This window comes from Nylanderia fulva, unplaced genomic scaffold (genome assembly GCF_048542155.1).
Source record: "Nylanderia fulva isolate GAGA-0341 unplaced genomic scaffold, ASM4854215v1 Scaffold3, whole genome shotgun sequence".
NCBI lineage: Eukaryota > Metazoa > Arthropoda > Insecta > Hymenoptera > Formicidae > Nylanderia > Nylanderia fulva.
In genome coordinates, this window is record NW_028190368.1 from 3,202,507 (window position 1) to 3,222,565 (window position 20,059).

General features: G+C 36.9%; 4 protein-coding genes across 4 annotated transcripts; 2 read left to right on the forward strand and 2 right to left on the reverse strand.

Moving 5' to 3' along the window:
* Positions 1 to 95: 95 nt before the first annotated feature.
* LOC114928827 (uncharacterized) lies at positions 96 to 8,448 on the reverse strand. The gene is made up of 4 exons (XM_029300196.2): positions 8,321 to 8,448; positions 7,370 to 7,655; positions 2,222 to 6,961; positions 96 to 1,278 (listed from the first exon to the last, which is right to left on the reverse strand). The coding sequence occupies exons 1-4, from the start codon at positions 8,446 to 8,448 to the stop codon at positions 910 to 912; spliced, it is 5,523 nt and encodes a 1,840-aa protein (XP_029156029.2). The 3' UTR covers positions 96 to 909.
* On the forward strand, positions 7,364 to 15,828 carry LOC114928790 (MORN repeat-containing protein 5). The gene is made up of 6 exons (XM_029300150.2): positions 7,364 to 7,510; positions 13,434 to 13,590; positions 14,434 to 14,623; positions 14,699 to 14,858; positions 14,965 to 15,143; positions 15,255 to 15,828. The coding sequence occupies exons 2-6, from the start codon at positions 13,455 to 13,457 to the stop codon at positions 15,340 to 15,342; spliced, it is 753 nt and encodes a 250-aa protein (XP_029155983.1). The 5' UTR covers positions 7,364 to 7,510; positions 13,434 to 13,454; the 3' UTR covers positions 15,343 to 15,828.
* LOC114928779 (NHL repeat-containing protein 2) lies at positions 15,132 to 19,185 on the reverse strand. Its single transcript, XM_029300130.2, has 9 exons — positions 18,420 to 19,185; positions 18,076 to 18,242; positions 17,836 to 17,995; positions 17,325 to 17,740; positions 17,011 to 17,240; positions 16,495 to 16,720; positions 16,169 to 16,366; positions 15,968 to 16,081; positions 15,132 to 15,891 (listed from the first exon to the last, which is right to left on the reverse strand). Exons 1-9 carry the CDS (start codon positions 18,601 to 18,603, stop codon positions 15,496 to 15,498), a joined length of 2,091 nt encoding a protein of 696 aa, XP_029155963.2. The 5' UTR covers positions 18,604 to 19,185; the 3' UTR covers positions 15,132 to 15,495.
* On the forward strand, positions 18,533 to 20,004 carry LOC114928822 (HIG1 domain family member 2A, mitochondrial). The gene is made up of 3 exons (XM_029300184.2): positions 18,533 to 18,810; positions 18,892 to 19,169; positions 19,595 to 20,004. Exons 2-3 carry the CDS (start codon positions 19,040 to 19,042, stop codon positions 19,753 to 19,755), a joined length of 291 nt encoding a protein of 96 aa, XP_029156017.1. The 5' UTR covers positions 18,533 to 18,810; positions 18,892 to 19,039; the 3' UTR covers positions 19,756 to 20,004.
* The last annotated feature ends 55 nt before the right edge of the window (positions 20,005 to 20,059 follow it).

Here is a 20,059-nt window from a genome sequence, read left to right on the forward strand (position 1 = left end):
GCTTTCTTATCTTATATAAATCCGTATGTATGAGATATGTAAATACCTCTAATAAACAACGAAACTTGGAGTTGTGCGTTAAAAACGAGAAAACGAACGAGAATGTTGTGCTTTTATTCAACGCTTCATCCATTTTCGACATGTTTTCTGTGTTAAAAAAAGTACATTTGATTTTTTTTTCATATACAATATACGTGGCATTGAACGCGTATATTCTATAACAGATTAATTCTACGAAATATACAAAAAAATTTTTTTCAACGCTCAGTTATATCACAATTGTTAGTCGTATTAAAAAGAATTAAAAGTAATGTCAATCAGGGTCCAAATAGATTATCGACACTCGATAGAAACTTGCGTTAAATATTCTCGCCGGCGATCTTATCATAATCGTTAATTATACTTCACTCGTACACAAAAGATATAATTATTATCATTTGGACCGCGATTAAGATCTTTTTTTTTTCGAAATCATATTTTTTCTCCTTTTTTTCAGTCTATTATTTTTATGCGTTCAACTCCTTAAATATAATATCATAAAAGTATAATCCACATCTCTGTCATGGATTTGTTTGACATATATTAGCATGGAACAAATAAACGATATCGCGCTAGTTTCTTATCTCTAGATGAGAAGACAATGAAGAAGCTAATTAATAATAAGTAATTCTAAGCGAAAGTTGTTTACAAATTTCCTAGACATGCCAAGTATACATCCTGGACCGCTATAACGTGCTAAATTGGTAGAGAAAAAAAAGAGAGAAAGAAAAAGAAGAAGAAAGAAAGAGTCATTTGAGCAAAATGTATCGAGAGAATCAACTGATTTCCCGACAAGAATTTCTAGACATACAAGACGTCGAATAGAAGGAACAGGATCGAATTGATGGCATTGTCGTTGTGAGCCTTTGTCTAAGGTAATAATCGGGGATTGAAACGTCCCATGTGTAGTATTATACCGGAAGGATTGTGTCGAACGAAATATAAGAAGGGCCTGTCGAGCTTCAATCTTGGTCTCTCTGACAATCCGGAAGGCTGTCTTTTCTGCCGGTAGAACCGATCCATATGCGATTGATCCGCGTAGAACAAATCCACGTGGTCCTCTTGCGAAGATAAAATACCTCCGTATCTCGACGCGTCCTCTTCAGCGTTGCTGCCGAGATTGTCGGTGTCTTCCATTTGTCGTTTGATATTTCTTCTTAACGGGCTCGCGGGATACGTTTCTACGTGATGCCGACCACTGAGAATATTTTCATCGCCGCAGGTGCTGAATAGATTCATCTGTAACAATCATTTTTATATTATAATTTATATCAGATGAAGGATTAGATGTATAAATGAGAACTGTTGTATGTCGCGAGTAGATATCACTGTTCAATGAAAAAAATTAACCAGAACGAGTCATTTCTTATAGCTTTTTGGATACTGAATTTGAATATGGTTTCTAAATTATTCCAGCATGTTACAATTTTGAGAAATTTTTAATTAAAGTTGCAAGAAAGGATTTTTTTCACGAACTTTGTTATATTATAGCTACGATATATAACGTGCTAGAGAAGTTTTATTACAATAAAAATAAAGTGTATTGTTGTTAGGACTTTCAACCCTCAAAAGGAATTTTTGATGTCGGTTATGCTCCATAAAATGCTGTGATTTAAATCGTTGACGATTTACCAAATAAATTTCAATTATATGTTTATTTAATTAAAAAAATTTTTTTAGGTCACTATACGAATCCAGCGTCAAAATTGTCGAATTCGAAATAGTAGACTCAATATAGATTTATATAAAAAAATCATTTTTTAAATTTTGATATCCCCCATATATTCAGTACCATTTTGAGTTTGACATTAAATTCGTATTCAATGACCTAAAAAATCCTTAAGAGCTATTTAGTAAATCGTCAATGACCTAATTGTGTTACAGTTAATTTTCGCAACACAGCTCGCATATTTAACCATGGATATCTTATATTAACCATAAATTTCTCTTGAGGGTTAAAATTCCTAACAACATACTTAATTTTGATCGCAATAAAACTTCTTTGACACGTCACATATTGTAGTTATAATATGACTTTAATTAAAAATTCCTCAAAATTGTGACGTGATGGAATAATTTGAAAACTAGATTTGTATTCAACATCCAAAAAACTATAAGAAACATAATCTCGTTTGTGTTTGAAGAAAAATATTTTTTGTTGAATATTTGTATATATATTTACCTGCAACACATCGGCCAAATAGAGACGATGACCCACGCCATTGATTCCTTTGAAGTCGGCGTTGCCGGAGAAGAGCTCGTCGAGACCCATTCTCTTCAAGGCCGCGGTCGCGTTAATGACAGATCTATGGCTGAATTTAGGCACTTGTAGCTCCAAGCCGCTACGCGGGATTAGGACCTTAAGGAGCTTGTTCCAGGCTCCGTCGCGGAAGGCGCTTCTAACGATACGCTGCTCGAGGCGATCCAGGGTGTCACCAGGTGCGGTGTGACCTTGTTGACCTGGCAACACGAAGATCGTCGAAACCAATTTGTCGCTTCCGCCAAGGGCGACCGCGGTAGCGTCGATGCTGGGCTCGTAGCCGGCTAAGACACCTGATCGCCAAGTGGTAGCCGGAACCGGCACAAGTTTTCTCTGTCTGACAGCTGGCGAGACCGCGAAGTACAATTCGCCGTCCCTGCCGATGGAACTGGTCAGAGTACTGTTGCAATCAGTCTGAAACACATTAGCGGAAAGCGCCGCCAAAGGTGACCTGAGTGGTACCGTGTTGGTCTTGACGAAGTCCTTGATTCTACCACCTGTCTGTTTCCTGACCAACAGATTCGTCCTCCTGCGAACGAGATCGCTGATGGTGGCGAAGTTCACCTCGGCTACGAGACCCTCGTAAAATTGTTGAGCCTGTTCCTTGTAGAAAGGCATGAGCTTCCGGACTTTCATCTTGTCAGCGAAGAGCTCGCGAACGAAGGCGGCGTTTGCGATACCCTGACTACGGGCTAAGCTCACCGTGTCGGTTATATTCTGGAACACCAAGTGCGGATTGAAGGTAGCCACGTCGTCCAAGCCGAGCACCTCGTTCATCTGATCTGAAGTCGGCCCACGCGCGCCTAGGAAGATCATCGCCAGCAGGCTGGTCATACCGAATGGTGACAAGGCCAGCGACCTCGCGGTACTCAGACCTTTATTGGTGGCTACCCAGAAATTGAAGGCCAGCTCGTTGCACAGTCGGGCGAAATTGACGATATCGGAGCTCGTGTGTCTTATAGTAACATCCAATCCGCTTGCACTCTGCGACGCGTCCCAAAGTGGTATCATAGATTGAGTCGAAGTGTGTTGATCCTGCTGATCCGGCTGATGGGTCACCGCCGTTTCGGCTGCCGGTGAACGATTTTCGACACTCTCGTCCTCCGAGTTGGACGGCGACTGAGTCTGGACTTGATTTATTGGTTTCCTCGGCGGTTTCGACGGTGTCATAATCGGCGAGGTTTGTTGCGATATAAGTGTCCACTTATCCTCCGTGTTCACGTCCGCTTCGGACTTCGTGAGATCAGACTTCTCCGATGGTTTATGATCGACAGTAGGCTTTGACGTTTGACGGACTGAAGGTGGAGTCGATAGCGGAAAACGTATTACTTCCGGCTTCGAAGGGTTCTCAGAATGTTTCGAAGACGTGGATTTATTATCCGTGTTATTTAAATTAATCTGCGAAGTGTTCTTCATTGATGAAATATTAGCGTTGACTGTCGACGTGGTCTGTGTCACATTTTTATTATTCTGATTTGATGTGTTCTTGGCAGAGTTCAAATTGTCCGCATTAATCAGACTTGGTTGAGAAAGTTCTTCCTTGTTCTCATTTACATTCCCCGATAATTTCTGCGTCACATTTTCGATGATAGGACGATCGGTACTTGCATATTCTTGAATCGACGGAGAAGACAAGGAATTAGTATTATTTTGATTTATGTTATTTTTATTTTTATAATCAGTTGTATTATTAACATGATTTTGCGAAAACGCAGAATTTACAGGACTTTTATCTGACATGGGAACGTTAGACGTAACATTTGAAATTGTGACATTGCTAATGTACTCGTGTGAGCTGTCAAACTCGGAATTGGAATCGTTAGCAGGAATTTCAACAGCTGACGGAGTATTTGTGAAAGATCCATTTTTTTCTATTTTTGAACTACTCTTCGAAGCATCTGCCAAATTATTCGCGTTAACCGAATCAATTAATTCAACTTTTACAGGTAATCGCGGTAATTCGGGACTTACGTCCGTCCTTATAGCAGGCGCTTCTGTCATTTTTACTTTTTCCTTATTTTCTATTTTCTTTTTATTAGTTGTATTGATATTTGTCGATTGCTCGGGATTTGCCGTGACAATTTCTGCAGCAATAGTGCTCTGTCTAATATTATTCTTTAATTCGTCGTTAATATTCGTGAATTTGTTTAATGAAGATAAAGATATGGTCGTAGGATAATCGAAACTCGACTCATTATTGTTTATCAATTTAATCGGTTCCAACGTATCATTTGACTCTCTTGTCTGCATAATTATTTCGGGTTTCGTGACGTTTCCAGCCGGATTTGTCGATATTTTTTGCGTTGACGTTTGAATAATATTTTTCTCTCCCTGATACTCATTTACATTAAATCCTACAGTTTCTTCCTGCAGCTTAGTAATACTTTCGGTGGATTCTGCAAACTTTGTCGCGTCACTCGACGTATTTTTCGCTATCTGGCTCTCTTCGTAGGACGATCTTTCTGACGTTGCAAATCCGGCGATAAGACTACTCGCTAAATCACTAGCTACAAAGTTCGTCGTATCACTCGGTAAACCGATCGGCTCGATCGCAGGAGTGCTGGGCGGAACCAACGCGAGATTCAATACTTGATCGATAGCGGACACTGGATTACTCAAGTTTAAGTTTGCCAGAACATTATCGAGATATTCGCTGATCGGATTCAAAGACTCGGCTGTCGATTGCGTCTTAGCTGCATCAGTCGAAGTGACAGGTGAAATTTCCTCTCGAGACAATTCTGTAGTTTGATCGATGACTTGTTTCTCCAAAGTCGGTACATTAGTAGCGGTGGTGATTTCGAGAGTCGCGAGAGTTTTGGTCTGATTTTCCGGCAAGATGTCGTGAATCTTTTCCAGCTGGATCTTTACTGGAGAAGAAGATGTTGATTTTGTATTAGTCGATTCAAGAGTCGATCCAGCTGGCGTCGTGATAAAAATATCATTAATCGTCATTCTGTTATTCGTCGCTTCGCTCTCAATCGCCGATGTCGTCATCTTGATCCTAGTGTTCGCATCACTGATCGATTCTCTGTTCATTGCATTGACGGGTCGTTGAGTGATAGAGTAGTCGATAAGTCTAGAAGTACTATCCTGCGGTGGAATTTCTGTGCTAACTTCTACGTAGGTTTGCGTACTGAAACGTTCGACAGCTTTTTCGATTGCGTCATGAGACGTATCTGGATTCGCAAGCTCACCCGAATCGTTGCGTCTCTGATCGTAATTAATATTCATGATCGACATTTCCGGCGGCCCCTCGTCCGACAAAGATAATATAGCGGGTTTTACTTCCGAAACCTGATTCATTACATTCGAAAAGGAATCGCTCAATTGCGTGGATAGCGGTTCCATCGGTGCCAAAGATTGGATCTTGGTTAGAGATTGGGAATCGTGATAATTTTCCGTGTACGTTGACGTAACCGGGCCTAATGATTCTTTCGTAACGATCGAGGAGCCTTCACCGCGATGACGATCCGTGGTATGTAGCGAAGTCGGAACAGTCGCGGCCTCGATTGTCGAAGAGGTGGCGAACGTGGATGGTGAATGCAATGCGATTTTGTTAGTCGCAGCCACCTCGGATTTTACAGGCACGGACGCGTGAGAAAGCGGTTCCGAGGTGGCGGTATAAGCTGGTGGGATTATCTTATTATCATCATTGTGCGTCCCGTTAATTTGGGATTCTTTCGTAATCGCGGGTACGAATGAAAAATCTTCCGATTGTTTCGTATTGTTCTTATCCTGGATAAGAACGTAACTCATATTCGAGAGAGAAGAGATCTTGTCAGCTGCGTTTGTCACTTCGACAGGTTCGCGTGTTACAGCCTGCTTTGTATCGACGATAGAAGGATTCGTCGATGTACCCGGAACAATCGTCGAATAGACGATTGGGACTTTGATTTCCTGATTTGCGGGACTTGCTTGATTATCCGGATTCATAGACGTCTGCTTCGTGACATGTATAGAATGCGTATCTAAGCTCGTTAGTTGCGAGAATGTCGTAGCTTCGGGTACTTCCGACAGCATTAACTCAACGAACTGCTCCGTTTGACTCGGTCCTTCGGTCTTCTGAGTGGTAGACGGTTGAGAGAAACTCGTGGCACCGATGTCGGCTGTGTACGAATCGGTCTGGCCTGCCTTATTATGTGTACTTTCAACCGGAATCACACTTAGCATTTGGAAGATTGGGCTTTCGGTGATGGCAGAATGCAAGGTAGAGAATTTTTGTTCCGTCAAAGTGATGACTGGTACTGGAATCATTGGTTTCTCCGTGATTTCCGACATCTGATGTTGCGAATAATGGGCAGGATGTAGTTTCTCGTTATGTTTCTCGTGCTGCATATTATTCGTAAAACCAGCGTACGCATTTGTCTGAACGTCCGGCGTCGTCGGCTTTTTCGTCCCCGGATTTTTCAGACCAGTTCCGATATTCGTCGCGCTCGACGACGCAGTTTCTGTCTTATTTTCTGTCGTAAGCTTATGCAACATTTGATTAGATTCACTGCCGGGAGAAATCGCATCTGCCTCGCCGGACAGAATGGAAGGGAGAATGTTGCTCCATTCGACGTTTGCGTGTTCTGGAATCTTCGGTATCAAACCCGTTAAGATCGGTGGCTTGTCGAGTGCGCTCTTCAACACATTCTGTACCTTCTGTACTACATCCATGACCTAAAATACGACGTGAAATATGTTAAATCCGTAAACGAAAACATGACAGCTCCGTTAGCTCCTAACTAGTTGTGTTTTTTTTTATTTTTGTCTCTCATTTATATTCAAATGACAACTAATTTTAACAAGAATCTATAAACTCGATATTATACGTTTTCGTCGAATATTAAGTTTCCACGAAAATAATTTTTAACTATATATTTAGATAAATTTAATACTTTATTAAATATATGTCTTATCATATTAAAAGATTGAATTATTTGTTTTTATTTTTTATTAAAATACTTTATTTTAAGTAAAATAAAATATGTACGTATGTATATATGTGTTGCGCTATTATTTTGATCTATTTTTCATTTACAGATAGAGGAGAGACAAAAGACGAGAGACAAGAGACGGTGAATCGACCTTTTTTCCGCCAGTCAGTACATCATCGGCTTTTTGAGGTTCTTGTCTATCCACCGCGACGTGATCCGCGCCACCTGCAGCGATGAGACCTTGAATTTCCTGAGCGGTCATCTGCCGCGTAATCATATCACCCTTGTCGTTGTAAGTATAAAACTGAAACTTGTCGGGCCGCAAAAGTCCAGCCGGGGAAGCGACCAGTTTGTGGCTGGATTGCGTGTCGTTTTTGCCATTCGGAGAATGCACACGTTTGTTGTAATCCTGGCGGATCATTGTTGAAGTAGCTATGCTGTAAAGGCACGAAAATTCGTCCAGAATATTATCGTAACTTTTTATCGTTGCTTTTACATATTCAATTAATCTCTAATCGATATAAAAATCCTATTATTATCTAAAAAGAATTTTTATGAACTGAATTGTAGATTAATGTATACTCGCATCTTGTATTTTTCATCTCTGAAAATTGTTTATCTCTTAATGAACTTGCTTCGAAATTTAAATGAGCACTGATAAAGAGTTATGATAGACAAATATCAGCATAGATTTTTCCACGAATTGATAAGAACAAAAAGTTCAATGCGCGCATAATTTTTCGTAATTAGTCTGTTCATTAAGAACACCGAAGCTGAATCTGGCAGCTCGGGAACTAAACCGCGACGCTTTTAATAAGAACCGACCGTGTTTTTCATTCTTCTCCTTTTCCGCATTCTCTGCCTTGTCTTTCCCATGCGAGACGCGATTTTTATCTACGTATGCCTCGTTCATATTATCTTACGTTGTCTTTATGTCATCCATTCGTATGAATTTTCTGAGAAAACTCAGAATTTAATTATAATTCTACACATATACGCTTCCATACATTCTATTGAATTATTATCCTTAAATCTATGAATATATACACGGAATTTGCAATTTATATAAAGGCCATAGGAAGGTTTCTCGTGAAATACTGACCTAGGATCAAATGTATTCACAGATACGTGCGAACGTTCATCATGAGCCGGTAAAGACGCACTTAATTTCAGGTTCGTCAAAGATACAATTAGTGCTGGCAAAAGCCAGCGTAATCGTTGCAGCAACATGATATATAATATTCGATTTTCTGAAAATGAAAAAAAATCCGAGATTGTGAAGACATAATTGAAATCACTCTTATTATTAACTTTCTTTTTTTATTTACGATTTGTGCAAGAATATTTATTAAAATTTATCAAAGAAATTTCAATAGAGAATATATATATATATATACATATATAATTTTCTCTTAGAATTTACCGTGAAAATCATGGGATAATATGGTATTGTAAGAATTTCATAAGAGTTTCTTTGATTAATATTTACCATAATAAAAAATGTTAATTAAAAAAATAATGTGTAGTAAATATTAATCAGAGAAACTCTAATAAAATTCTTTCAATATCATATATTGTCCTACGATTACCATGATGTTCAGATTAAATTTTAAGAGAAAATGCTCTTTGTACATATAATTAAAGAATATAATTTTCAACACATTTAGAGAAATAAATGGAGAAATAAATATTTATATGATACGGGATACAGATAAACCGCATAAAAACCATGACATAACAACATGCGAAGAAAAAGAAGCAAAGGGAAAGAGAGATAGGTCATTGAACCTTTTTTAAATTCTTGCTGGTTATATTATCGATCTTGACTTCATTAGCTCTATACATTGCATATAACATGCAATTAGCGTTGTATGTTTTTGCCTCTTAAGAAATCTTATATATATATTCATAAGAAAATTTCATCGCGAATATTTTTTTCTCTTTCCTTTGCCTTATTGTAAATTCATAATTATAGATTGCTTGAAAAAATAACTTATAGCTTCTCGTAAACACACTCACACTTTGAAAACGAAGACAGACTCCTTGAAAATGTCATTTAATCCCGTCGAGAGCTAATTACCATCAATAATCCCGATGCCAATAACCCGCGATAGCGTTCTTGAAAACTTGACACTGAACACACCAGTTGTGACGTGACACAATCAACGCGTAATAATAATTGGCAAAAAGAAACTGCTGGGCAACAGTTTTGACGAAGTGGATCCCGCACGGTGCTCGATTCTTCAACGCGAGACGCGATAAAGTCTATCCCTTTTGCTCTCTCTCTTCTCTCGCGTCCGTCCTGCGTTCCTCTTTCTCTCTTTCTCTCTCTTCCTCCGTGGCTTCCCTTCTTCGTTAAGGGATCAAGGACGTTTCGCAGTTGAAACTATTTTGCGGTCGACCTTGTTGGTCAGACACTGGCCGGTGTAGCGACCTCGGTGAAGATTACGGAGCGATGTTCCGCGAACTCCTCCCTTTTCTTTCTGCGTGCAGGTCCTTTCTTCAGTGCGTGTACCTCCCTCTCGTATATACTCAGCACTCGCTTGACACTCCGGGTTCTTCTTCCTATGCCACTTGTTCGCTTCTGCCGTCTTATACCCTGGATAAACACGTACTGCAAGGTAGGATCCTTGGCTGGGACGAGCGCAGTGGAACAAGAGGCAGAAGAAATAAAGGAGGGGAGACGCTCCTGAAGGGTAAGACAGAGAAAGGACTCGCCTCCTCTTCTCGCCTCTCGCGATAGTCGTTCGGATGGAGTGGATTACGCGGAAACAGGTGACCAAGCGTACGTGCGCATTCCCTCCGAACAGGTTGCCTTTGATTTCGAGTACGAATTGCATCGAGATTACGTCAAAATCTTGCGACAAAAATTGTCCAAACAAGGCAATGTGCATCGATTTAGCTTATTGTTGGTTTTAATTTAAAAAAAAAATGATGGAGTAGATGATGAGTTTGATGACAAACGTTAAGGAGTCGGACTTGAGTTCGGCTTGACGTAGCGCATCGCGGAAAGCCGCTATACGAATTGATGATCTCGGGAGATCTGTCGGGAGAGACATAGCGAAACGAGGTAGCTAGCTCATATTTTTTCGAAACGACAAACGCAACGTAAGCCAAGTCGACGATTCACAGCGACGATTAACGGTACATCGACCGAATGAGTCTCATACATGACGTACTAAATTGTGAAAGAACCAGTAATGGGCCGTGTGAATGGACACCGCAAAAATGCGGCTTTCGGGTGGGGAAAAGGAGGAGGGGAATTTAAAAGAGATTTTATCTGGCTAAATTTATTCCTCCTTTCTCCCTTTCTTCTCTCTCAACGAACTTGACCAGCGTCATCCACCCTTCTCGATACCACTTGACGTAATTCATTCATAAACGAATCGATCGTCCAAGGCTCGACGTAGATTATGTGGGTTCCCCTAATAGCGATTCTCTTCCAAGAAGGACAATTTTTATTGATCTACTAAAACTTCCGTTCGCCAGAACTAGGCTATCGTGTCACGTCTCGAGCGGCACGAGAGCAAGAAGAAGGAAGAAGAGGGAGGCGAACCAAAAAACGATAGATAGATTTGGGTTTGACAGTTGATCACGCGAGAGAAGATGGACGGGCTTGCGCGCTTGGCGAAAAACCCGTTTCTCGCTTCTCGCGCTAGCTACGTCTGGTTAAGTTTTCTGTGAACGTCGAACATGGACGGGTTAATAAACAGCCGTCCCACTTGCACGACTGTTCATCCGTAACCCACTGTTTACCAAGACAACGGTACTGCGCCGCACCGCGCCGGATTAAGGCTTATCCAACGGTTACCTATCGACAAATTCGACATCGGGATTGGGAGGAGTAGCACAGAAAAAAGGGGGACGCGAGCAGAGGAGAGAGAGAACGAGAAGCGCTGGCAACTCCACAAATCCCCGACCTATTTTTCTCGCCAAGTAGATTTCTCGTACGATCAATTCGCGAATCGATCAAACACATTTTTTTGGATCTATTCTAAAGATTTTTTATTCTTCAACGGAGAAACTCGAATTGATTTGAAATAAATAGAGAAAAGATCGCGCGTGATTATTTTTCTTATAGGAAAAGCTGAAGACCGGTGGGTTACGATTTACAGAGACATCGATGCGCGATAGAACATTAAAGGTGATAATCTTGGAGTAACTTTTTTTAAGAAATATGGATCATCGCAAAAAGTTGCTCGTTGTTGCTCCAAGACACAACTTGAAACTTTCGGTAACAACTAGCAACTTTTTTAAGACACAGAACATCAAGAAAAAATTGCTTGTTGTTGTTTCAGTGAGAATATAACTTTAGAATTTGCTCTTAGCAGTGGTATCGACCTTTACTCGAGTTCAGGGATTAATTTGAGCTTTTTTACGAGAAGCAATAATTTGCTCTTCGACTACTACTATAATTTCAAGCACCATTTCTCTCTTCGACTTTACTCAGTACTTAGAGTACGATAACGCTCGGGTGGAAAGGAGAGAAAAAATACAAGTTCGCCCCCCGGTGTACGTACCTACTTATGAGAAATTCTCAGGTGCGTGAGAGATTCTCCAGAGAGGTGTCACGCTCGGCTGAGCTAACACGACATTCCAGATTACGTAGCTGGAATCGTTGCTCCGAAGGGAGCATCGTCCGGAAACGACTGGCGTAATCGTCCCCTCCTTTTCACTCGAGTCTAACGTAGCGAATCTAATGTTATAATAAAAGTATCAATTAATAACTTACTACATACGCATAAATTCTACGATCCTGTTTATACCTGTTTATATTTAATCTAATGCGAGGGAAAAAACACTTGCTATTTATATACATTTTATAGCGCGTAATATTTTCTCATCTCACTTCTTACATAGGAAAATCTTATAATGAATTAGTTACAGAATAAGACTCGGTGCATTATAAGATTTTGACTCGTAAACGAAAATCGATCGCAGAACATATCATTTTTTAAATTATGCTTTCGTGTTCTTACTCTAACAATTTCATAGTATTACTATGGTGACCATCCATTCTTATTTATTTTAGAGGACAGTCCTTTATTTTTCAAGTAGCTGTTTTTTAGATTTATTCATTTTTTTTAACTCAATTTTGTTTTTTATTTTTTTTATTTAGCGCTTCATTATCTAATGTTAATGTCATATAGTATTAACGTGAGAATTATATAAAAACAACGGTATCTCTTATTCGGAATCTTTTAAGAAACCAAGGGTTTGTTTCTCAACATATAGTCGAATCAGTTTCAAACTATAAAAATAATAACGTAGACTTCTGATAGTCACAGAATTATTTTTTTGCTCGTCGATCTCTATTTTGGTCGCAAGAACTGATTTGGAAACATGTTGAAACAAAACCTTAAAATTTTCAAATTTGTCCTTTATTTTCTCGTAGAAAATATGGTTACCGCAAGTAAATCGCTTAAAGTTCCTGTAACAAAAAATATAGAAACAGCGCATTGATAATTGGCATATCGATTTATTGGTGCATTATAAATTGTGTTAAAGACAAGTCCGGCCAATAATACACATTTCAATAGGCATGTGCTTGCGTTTGCTATTCAAAGCTGAAGAGTATACCTCGGACGAGCGCCAGTTAGCTTATTCGCACTAGTATGAGAACGCGCGAAACTTGGGGAATATGTTTCTCGACACATATACAGTGGAGAATGTACCACTTTCTGACACATAACAGTAGTATTTGCGGCATACACACGATGGTCTTTCTCTCTCTTTCTCATAGAAATACACGAGAGGCATATAACGGTCTCCTCACCGTTGTCCCATCGTGTGTTACGAATACGTGCGTATCCGAATCACGCGCCTCTCCTAAAAATCTGATTTAGTTACGCGTGCGGGATATAAAAAGCCGCATGCTACCAGGCCCTATTATACCATTTCGCATTTTATTCACGAATTCGAGACGCGTGCCTGCCTGGTTTTTGCACGCCGTTCGTGCGTCCAGACGGCTTATAATTAACCGACCAAGAATATGCCAGGAATACTAGGCAACGGGGACATTCTGTAAGGATGAAACCTAGTCTCGGTTCATGTTTCCGGAAGGAGAAGTTGACTCTTCTCGTATAAAAATTTATTCGTAGTAGTTAACAATAAAAGAATAGACATAAAGTATAATGACAATGAGAGAAGGGATGAAGAAGCAAATTAAGATAATATTTACAACTATAATATTCGCTATTTTTTCATACATGTAGATACGAGATATATCAGATACAATGAAGAAAAATGATAACAAAGAGGAAGATGAGATTGAAATGTTACGAGAGACTCGATTCATCAGTGGAAGCACTTATGAAGGGTCGTGGAATGCGATTGACAAGAGCGGCATCGGCAGATATGTCACACCTTACAGTTAATTGATCTTAATTAATTTCAAGAATTAATTCTTTTAAAAATAAAAAGTTTTACATTAGAAACAATAGTTCAAATTTTATAATTATACAGGATCTCTGACATAAAGTGTCACACCGAAAATATACAAGATCTTGTTATTTGGAGGCAATTTTTCCTCAACAAAAATATTGAGGCATCAATATAATTTTCGAGTTATAAGCGATTGAAAATAAAGGGTTTTTCGTAAACTACCCAGATAGCACAAGCTATTGAAAAAGAATTCATTTGTATGCCACCAATTTCGAGTCCTTTTTCAAATACATATAGAATTCATTTTACAAAATGAATTCTATATGTATTTGAAAAAGGACTCGAAATTGGTGACATACAAATGAATTCTTTTCGAATAGCTGTGCTATCCGGGTAAGCATTGCGGAAATAAAATATTAACAAAATCACATTCTCCAATTAATTTCAAGTAGAGTTTACTTTAATAAAATTTTAATTTAAGGTTTAGTTATAAAGATACATGATGGTAAAAATTGGGAACATGCAAAAAATGATGGCCTCTCTCGACAGTTTTGCCGAGGAAAAATTCACCTCCAAATAACGAGATCTATACTTGTATATCTTTGGTGTGACACTTTATATGTTAGACATCCTGTATATAGTATTAAATGAACTGAGAAGAACTAAGAGCAGTCATTAATTAAAAATTAATTAAAAATTAATAATTATTAATTAATGACCAATCATCAACTAGATTATTTCCTATATAATATAGAGCTTGTAGAGGATTTTACAATCATTTTACAATGCATCAACATCAATTAGTTGCCAGTCTTATTATTTATCTTTCAGAAGTTGTATTAGAGGGAGAATATCGGAATGGCATGCTTCATGGTTGCGGAAGTATGTATTGGCCACGTGGACAAGTGATGGATGGTATCTGGAATCGTGGAAAAATAGACCGACAAAAGCGTTATACGTTCGCGGATGGTTTATCATATCGAGAAGCTGAATGGGATTATTGTACATTTCCGGACAGGCGGTTGGCAATCAAACTTTAAACAGAAAGTCTTATATAAATTACTACATTATCTCTAACATTATAAAAATATTTTAGATTTTATAATTGTATAGTAAACGGACTGAGACCAGCCGGGAAAGTATTGAAAACTAATGACCAACCGACTCAGATTATTCCTCCGTTCTGCTACGACACCGGTGCCGGAATATTCGATCCAGACAAGAACTGTGTAATATCATATCATAATTGTAAAAAAGTAAAAAAATATGCTGCCCAACAATAATAATAAATCAAAAAATGCTACTTCTATATCCTATTCTCGCGAAGTAAATATGGTATAATAGATTTAAAAAATTGTAAAGGTACTCAAGATTCCGACAACTGCAGAGATTAAGTGGATAAAGAAAAATTGCCGAAGAAGCTGGTCGGAACCGACCGGTCATCAAGAATGGTTACGTGAATATTGGCAATCGGGAGCGGCGGATTTTGCAACGTTACCGCACATCTCGTCGGAGGATGAAACGGAAAATTGGTGGCAAAGGTGTTTGATATAATGCAATCTTTTAGTTACAATTATATATATGTAATTTATAAAATTATTTGCTAAAATCATTATCTCATCTCCTGCTCTATATTAATTTCATATATCAAGACTGACGAAATTTGCCAGACATGCGACCACAGACGTGAAGTGGATAAAACACAATTGCGTGAGAGAAAGTCAATTATTAAAACGTTAAATAATACGGAGGAGAAATGTATAGATATATTAAAACTTAAAGTAATTAAAAATTAATTATAAAATATAACATAAAATTTTATAAAATTTATATAGGCGATAACACACTTATGTATATATTCTTCACATACGAAAATTATAAAATTGATAATCGCTAGCCAACAACGAGTTCTTTCTTTTCAGTCACAATTATAGGTGCATCTGTTCTTCGATGCACGTTAAATAATACAGATAGTTTCAATGGTACACACGAGTCGACTGTGCAAGCCATTATGTTCAAAGTAACGCGCAATTGAGTTTGCGCTTCATCTGGAGGAAGCTTCATCGATATAGGAGTTGAAAGTCCACCCGTCAAAGAGTTTGCTGTCCATGTATTGACAGGTAAGGACACATGCCATTCTTGTGGCGCATCTACATTTAACTTCAAATTATTTGAAAATACAATATTAAATAGAATATTTAATTCTCCACCATTCGTGTTAATCGACGTATCGAAAGTAAATGTATTATCAATATTTTTATTCGAATCATGTTCGAATGTAATAGCCATCTGAAAGATAAAATTAATATATATGTATGTATGAGCATATATAAAATATTTTAAAAGAAAGCTTATATATACTTACAGTTGAAATTTTTTCGTTTTTCAAGTCAATAATCTTGAGAGCATGATTATTAGTATCTGTTACATAAAGAATATTACCATCTGGACTGACAGCAAGGCCACTTGGTTCGTTGAACTGAAAAAAATTATTTAAAAATTATTGCACTAAAAGGTTTGCAAATAACTTTTAAAATTATCTTCCTAAAAATATAACGAGACTTACGGAAAATGTGCGATCAGGTTTCCCCGCACCAAATAAAGTTTTACAATATCCTGTTGCAGTATCTACAGTTTTAATTTTGTGATTATAGGTATCGGCTATATAAATTCGTTTATTCACATAATCCCATGCTACCCCCAATGGATGTTGAAGTTTAGCCGAGTATTCTTTTCCGTCTACGTCTCCGAAAGAATGTAAATTCTACAATATAAATTAAATAAGCACATTATCATCTCATAATTTATATATCGCTATCAATTAAATAAAAACTGACATATTTTTTGCTCATATACAAATCGTCAAACAAAAATATTTAATATAAAACAAACCGCAGGATTTTTGTCTCCTCCACAAACAGCAGAGACCCGACCATTATCTAAATGCAATCGTCTGATAGCACTGCTTTCGCTATCTGCCAAAAATGCAGTTTTATATTCTTGAACGACTGCGATACCGGAAGGTTGTGCTAGCCCAGCAGCATGAGGATAACTATTGTTACGATTTTCCTCCCGGCCACTTCCGACAATAGCAACGCATGTGCCTGCTGTGTATTTCCTAAAATATAAAAAAATAATAAATATTAAATATTTTCTTAAAAATGGTAAATGTTTAAAAATATTAAATATTAAAAAATTATAAATTAAATATTAAATATTTTCTTAATGAGAATTACTTGAGCAAAGGAGAAATATTCATTCATTTTATATATTTTACAAGAAAAAGAAACTAAAATTAAATATAAAAATATTTCTATTTTATAGCCGCCTATCTTGAATTTTGGGGTCTTTTAAATCTATGTTAATTTGTTTCCTAGAGTTAAAAATATTACATAAATAATATCTCACTTTTCTTTCCACCAAATAGTGTCTTCCAAAAACAATGCCCAGATCTGATGAGTACCCGCTATGGCGATTAATAAGACTGGCACTCTGCTATCTTTATATTCGTGATGATAGATTGCCACATCCCAAGGGGATGATAAAACTTGATTGGTACCGCATTTTCCACCTTGACGGTCGTGACCTTGTAAACCAGTACCAGCTATAGTAGATACTTTTTTTTCAGTCAGATTTATCTAAAAAGTGATTAATGTTCATAATGAAAATACAGAATTAATATTTTAAAATACGAGAATGAATGAGAACATTTTTCTCCTTACTTTTCTAATTGCATGGTTGTTGTTATCAGCAACATAGATTGCGTTATTAAGTACACAAACCCCTTGGGGTGAATTAAATCTGGTATTTTTGAAATTGCCATCTTTAAAACCCTGATCATATCCACCTATAATGTGCTCCACTTTCCCATGTTCAGTTGCGATGACAATTCTATTATTGCCACTATCTGATATGACGAGTTTTATTCCTTGCTCAGATGAAAGAATTGCTAATTTTCCAGGAAACAATAAGCCATTTTTAGAAGATGGTAAAAGATGATATGCCGGCTTCAGTGGAAGACTATGGTTCGACATTTGATTTAAGGATTTGAAATATGCTATCATTACTTTTGCATATAAGAGTATTTCATTTTTATGATCTTCACCAACAAATACAGCCAACGGCTGACCGCTAGGTCCTGAAATAGATTTTTAATTATATAGCGATAATAAAATTCATACATATAATATTTAAATCTAATATACAAAAAGACAAAAATGTGTGTAAAGTTACCTAACATGACAAGGCTAGGCCAACATGTAATTCCCATATTGTTCCACATCCTTAATGTCACATCATTTACCACAGGATGTTCGATATTATATCTCTGTACAGCAGATAAGACATTCTTTGAGTTACGTTCATTTGAAAACTTTGCACTGTGAATTCCAATCTGAAAAGTTATCAGTTGTTATGTGACTGTTATAATCTAAGTATATGTTCATAATTTTTCCTGCGTTAAATAATATTTACCACAACAAGACCATCTTCCATAGAGATTTTCTTTTCAACCTCTTCTAATTCAGCTAAAACATGCATGCAATTGATGCAACAATAAGTAAAAAAATCCAACAGCACAATTTTTCCCTTCAAATGCTGCGCCAATGATAATCCTTCCGACACGTTAAACCACTCCAAGCCTGTAATGTGTAAAAACATAAAGACATATGAAAATACATAATTATATATATTATATATATTAGTATGAATATAGAATATAAAAATTTCACTTTTATCACTATTAGTTCACTTTGCTGTTCATAGAAAATTAGCAGTAATTATATAGTTATAAAATTTACAGATGACAAAAAAATCACCTTTCGGAAAATCCTGAATTTCCACTCCAGTATTTTCATATCGCTTGATATGTTTTAGAATTAATTTCTCTCTGTCCTTCTGTTCCGCGAAGTCATCTAGATGAGAGCGCATTTGAATGCAAACTTGCGTCAATTCCTCGACTACTTCCTGCGCGTTCATTTTATTATTTACGAGTCCACACATAAATGCACACGAAAAGTAATCAAGAATTAAATAAAATACTCCAAACAATTACGAGCATTCATCACAGTCTCTCTCGCGGAAGTATTTGACGTATTCCGTACAAGAGCTATATATATAGGACGATACTGAATGACATCATATGATCGTATTTACTTTATTAAAATCGGAATGGAAGGAATCAGCTGGAAGAGAAAGGGAGAGGATAAAGTAAGATTATAATGATCTTTATCATTGTCATCGAAATTCGATGGATGCGAAATAAATGATATATATTAATGATTTATACAGATTTCAAAGTGGAATTAATTTAATGCAACAATTATATGTTTAACGGGACCCGAATTCATGCTCTTCCGCATGTGGACGTAAATAAACATTCGGCTCGCGTGGTAGGTTCTGCCAAAGTGTCTGACACAAGTTTCATCAAACGACGAAGATGTCCGGCCCAAAACCAGAGGAGTTAGATTGGGTGAAAATACGAGAAGATTTGGACAGCGATTTTATAGGCGAGACGATATTGGAAAAAGCGAAACGCAAAACACGAGAGAATCCACTTGTTCCTATAGGTGAAGTAACCTCTAACCAGATTTGATCCGGTTAATTTCTCCTCTTATAATCAGAAATATAAAAAACAATATATATATATATATATATATATATTTCTTTGTTTATTAAATAAATATATATTTATTTCTACAAAGAGCATTGCATTATTCTTTGAAAATTGTTTAGGTTATTTTTGTGAAATATTTACAGAGTGTAATAGGAAATTGCTAATCAGCTATCATTTTTTAATGCATGCGGTTATTGAGAAAACAAAAATTGTGTTGGAAAGAAGAAAGTCTGCTGTTTTTAACAGATATAAATAAAATGTTTGTAAACAGCTGACCAGTTTCAGCAATTTCTTATAAAACACTATATATTGGAGAACAGTTATCAAAGATTTACATAAACTATAAAAATGTTTTAGAGTAGATTTATATTTCTCTAGGAGTTCTTGCAACAACAGCAGCACTGACTGTTGGACTTATCAGCTTTACTAGAGGAAAAACACAGATGCAACAATATATGATGCGTGCACGTGTTGGCGCTCAGGCATTTACCATCATTTGTATAGTTGCTGGATTTATTTTGATACCCAGATCAAAATAAGATATTATGTAACATTAATTTATATGAATGCGAATTAATATTTGCTATAGTATATAAAATACTTTTATGTCACATTAGATTACATTAGATGCAATATGTATTTGAGTAAATATTATATTGTTTTTCTTAAATTATATTTGTGTAAATTAGTACATACAGTATGGATTGAGAAAAAACATTCACAGTACCATCTGTAAATACAAAAATATATTTTTAATTGCAATTATTAAACCAAAATTATAAATATTATTATAGTATTTTTTTAACAAAGTATCCACAATTATCATATTTATAATATATAAAA

Coding starts and splice junctions, on each gene's coding strand:
- LOC114928827 (XM_029300196.2), bottom strand. CDS start 8,448: ATGTTGCTGCAACGATTACGCTGGCTTTTGCCAGCACTAATTGTATCT. Junction 6,962..7,369: donor TACTGACTGGCGGAAAAAAG/GTCGATTCACCG, acceptor GTCGTATTTTAG/GTCATGGATGTAGTACAGAA. Junction 1,279..2,221: donor ATTTGGCCGATGTGTTGCAG/GTAAATATATAT, acceptor TGATTGTTACAG/ATGAATCTATTCAGCACCTG.
- LOC114928790 (XM_029300150.2), top strand. CDS start 13,455: ATGAAGAAAAATGATAACAAAGAGGAAGATGAGATTGAAATGTTACGA. Junction 14,859..14,964: donor CATATCATAATTGTAAAAAA/GTAAAAAAATAT, acceptor AAAATTGTAAAG/GTACTCAAGATTCCGACAAC. Junction 15,144..15,254: donor ACGGAAAATTGGTGGCAAAG/GTGTTTGATATA, acceptor TCATATATCAAG/ACTGACGAAATTTGCCAGAC.
- LOC114928779 (XM_029300130.2), bottom strand. CDS start 18,603: ATGTGTGGACTCGTAAATAATAAAATGAACGCGCAGGAAGTAGTCGAG. Junction 17,996..18,075: donor TGGAAGATGGTCTTGTTGTG/GTAAATATTATT, acceptor ATAACTTTTCAG/ATTGGAATTCACAGTGCAAA. Junction 16,082..16,168: donor AACCTGATCGCACATTTTCC/GTAAGTCTCGTT, acceptor AATTTTTTTCAG/TTCAACGAACCAAGTGGCCT.
- LOC114928822 (XM_029300184.2), top strand. CDS start 19,040: ATGTCCGGCCCAAAACCAGAGGAGTTAGATTGGGTGAAAATACGAGAA. Junction 19,170..19,594: donor GAATCCACTTGTTCCTATAG/GTGAAGTAACCT, acceptor ATATTTCTCTAG/GAGTTCTTGCAACAACAGCA.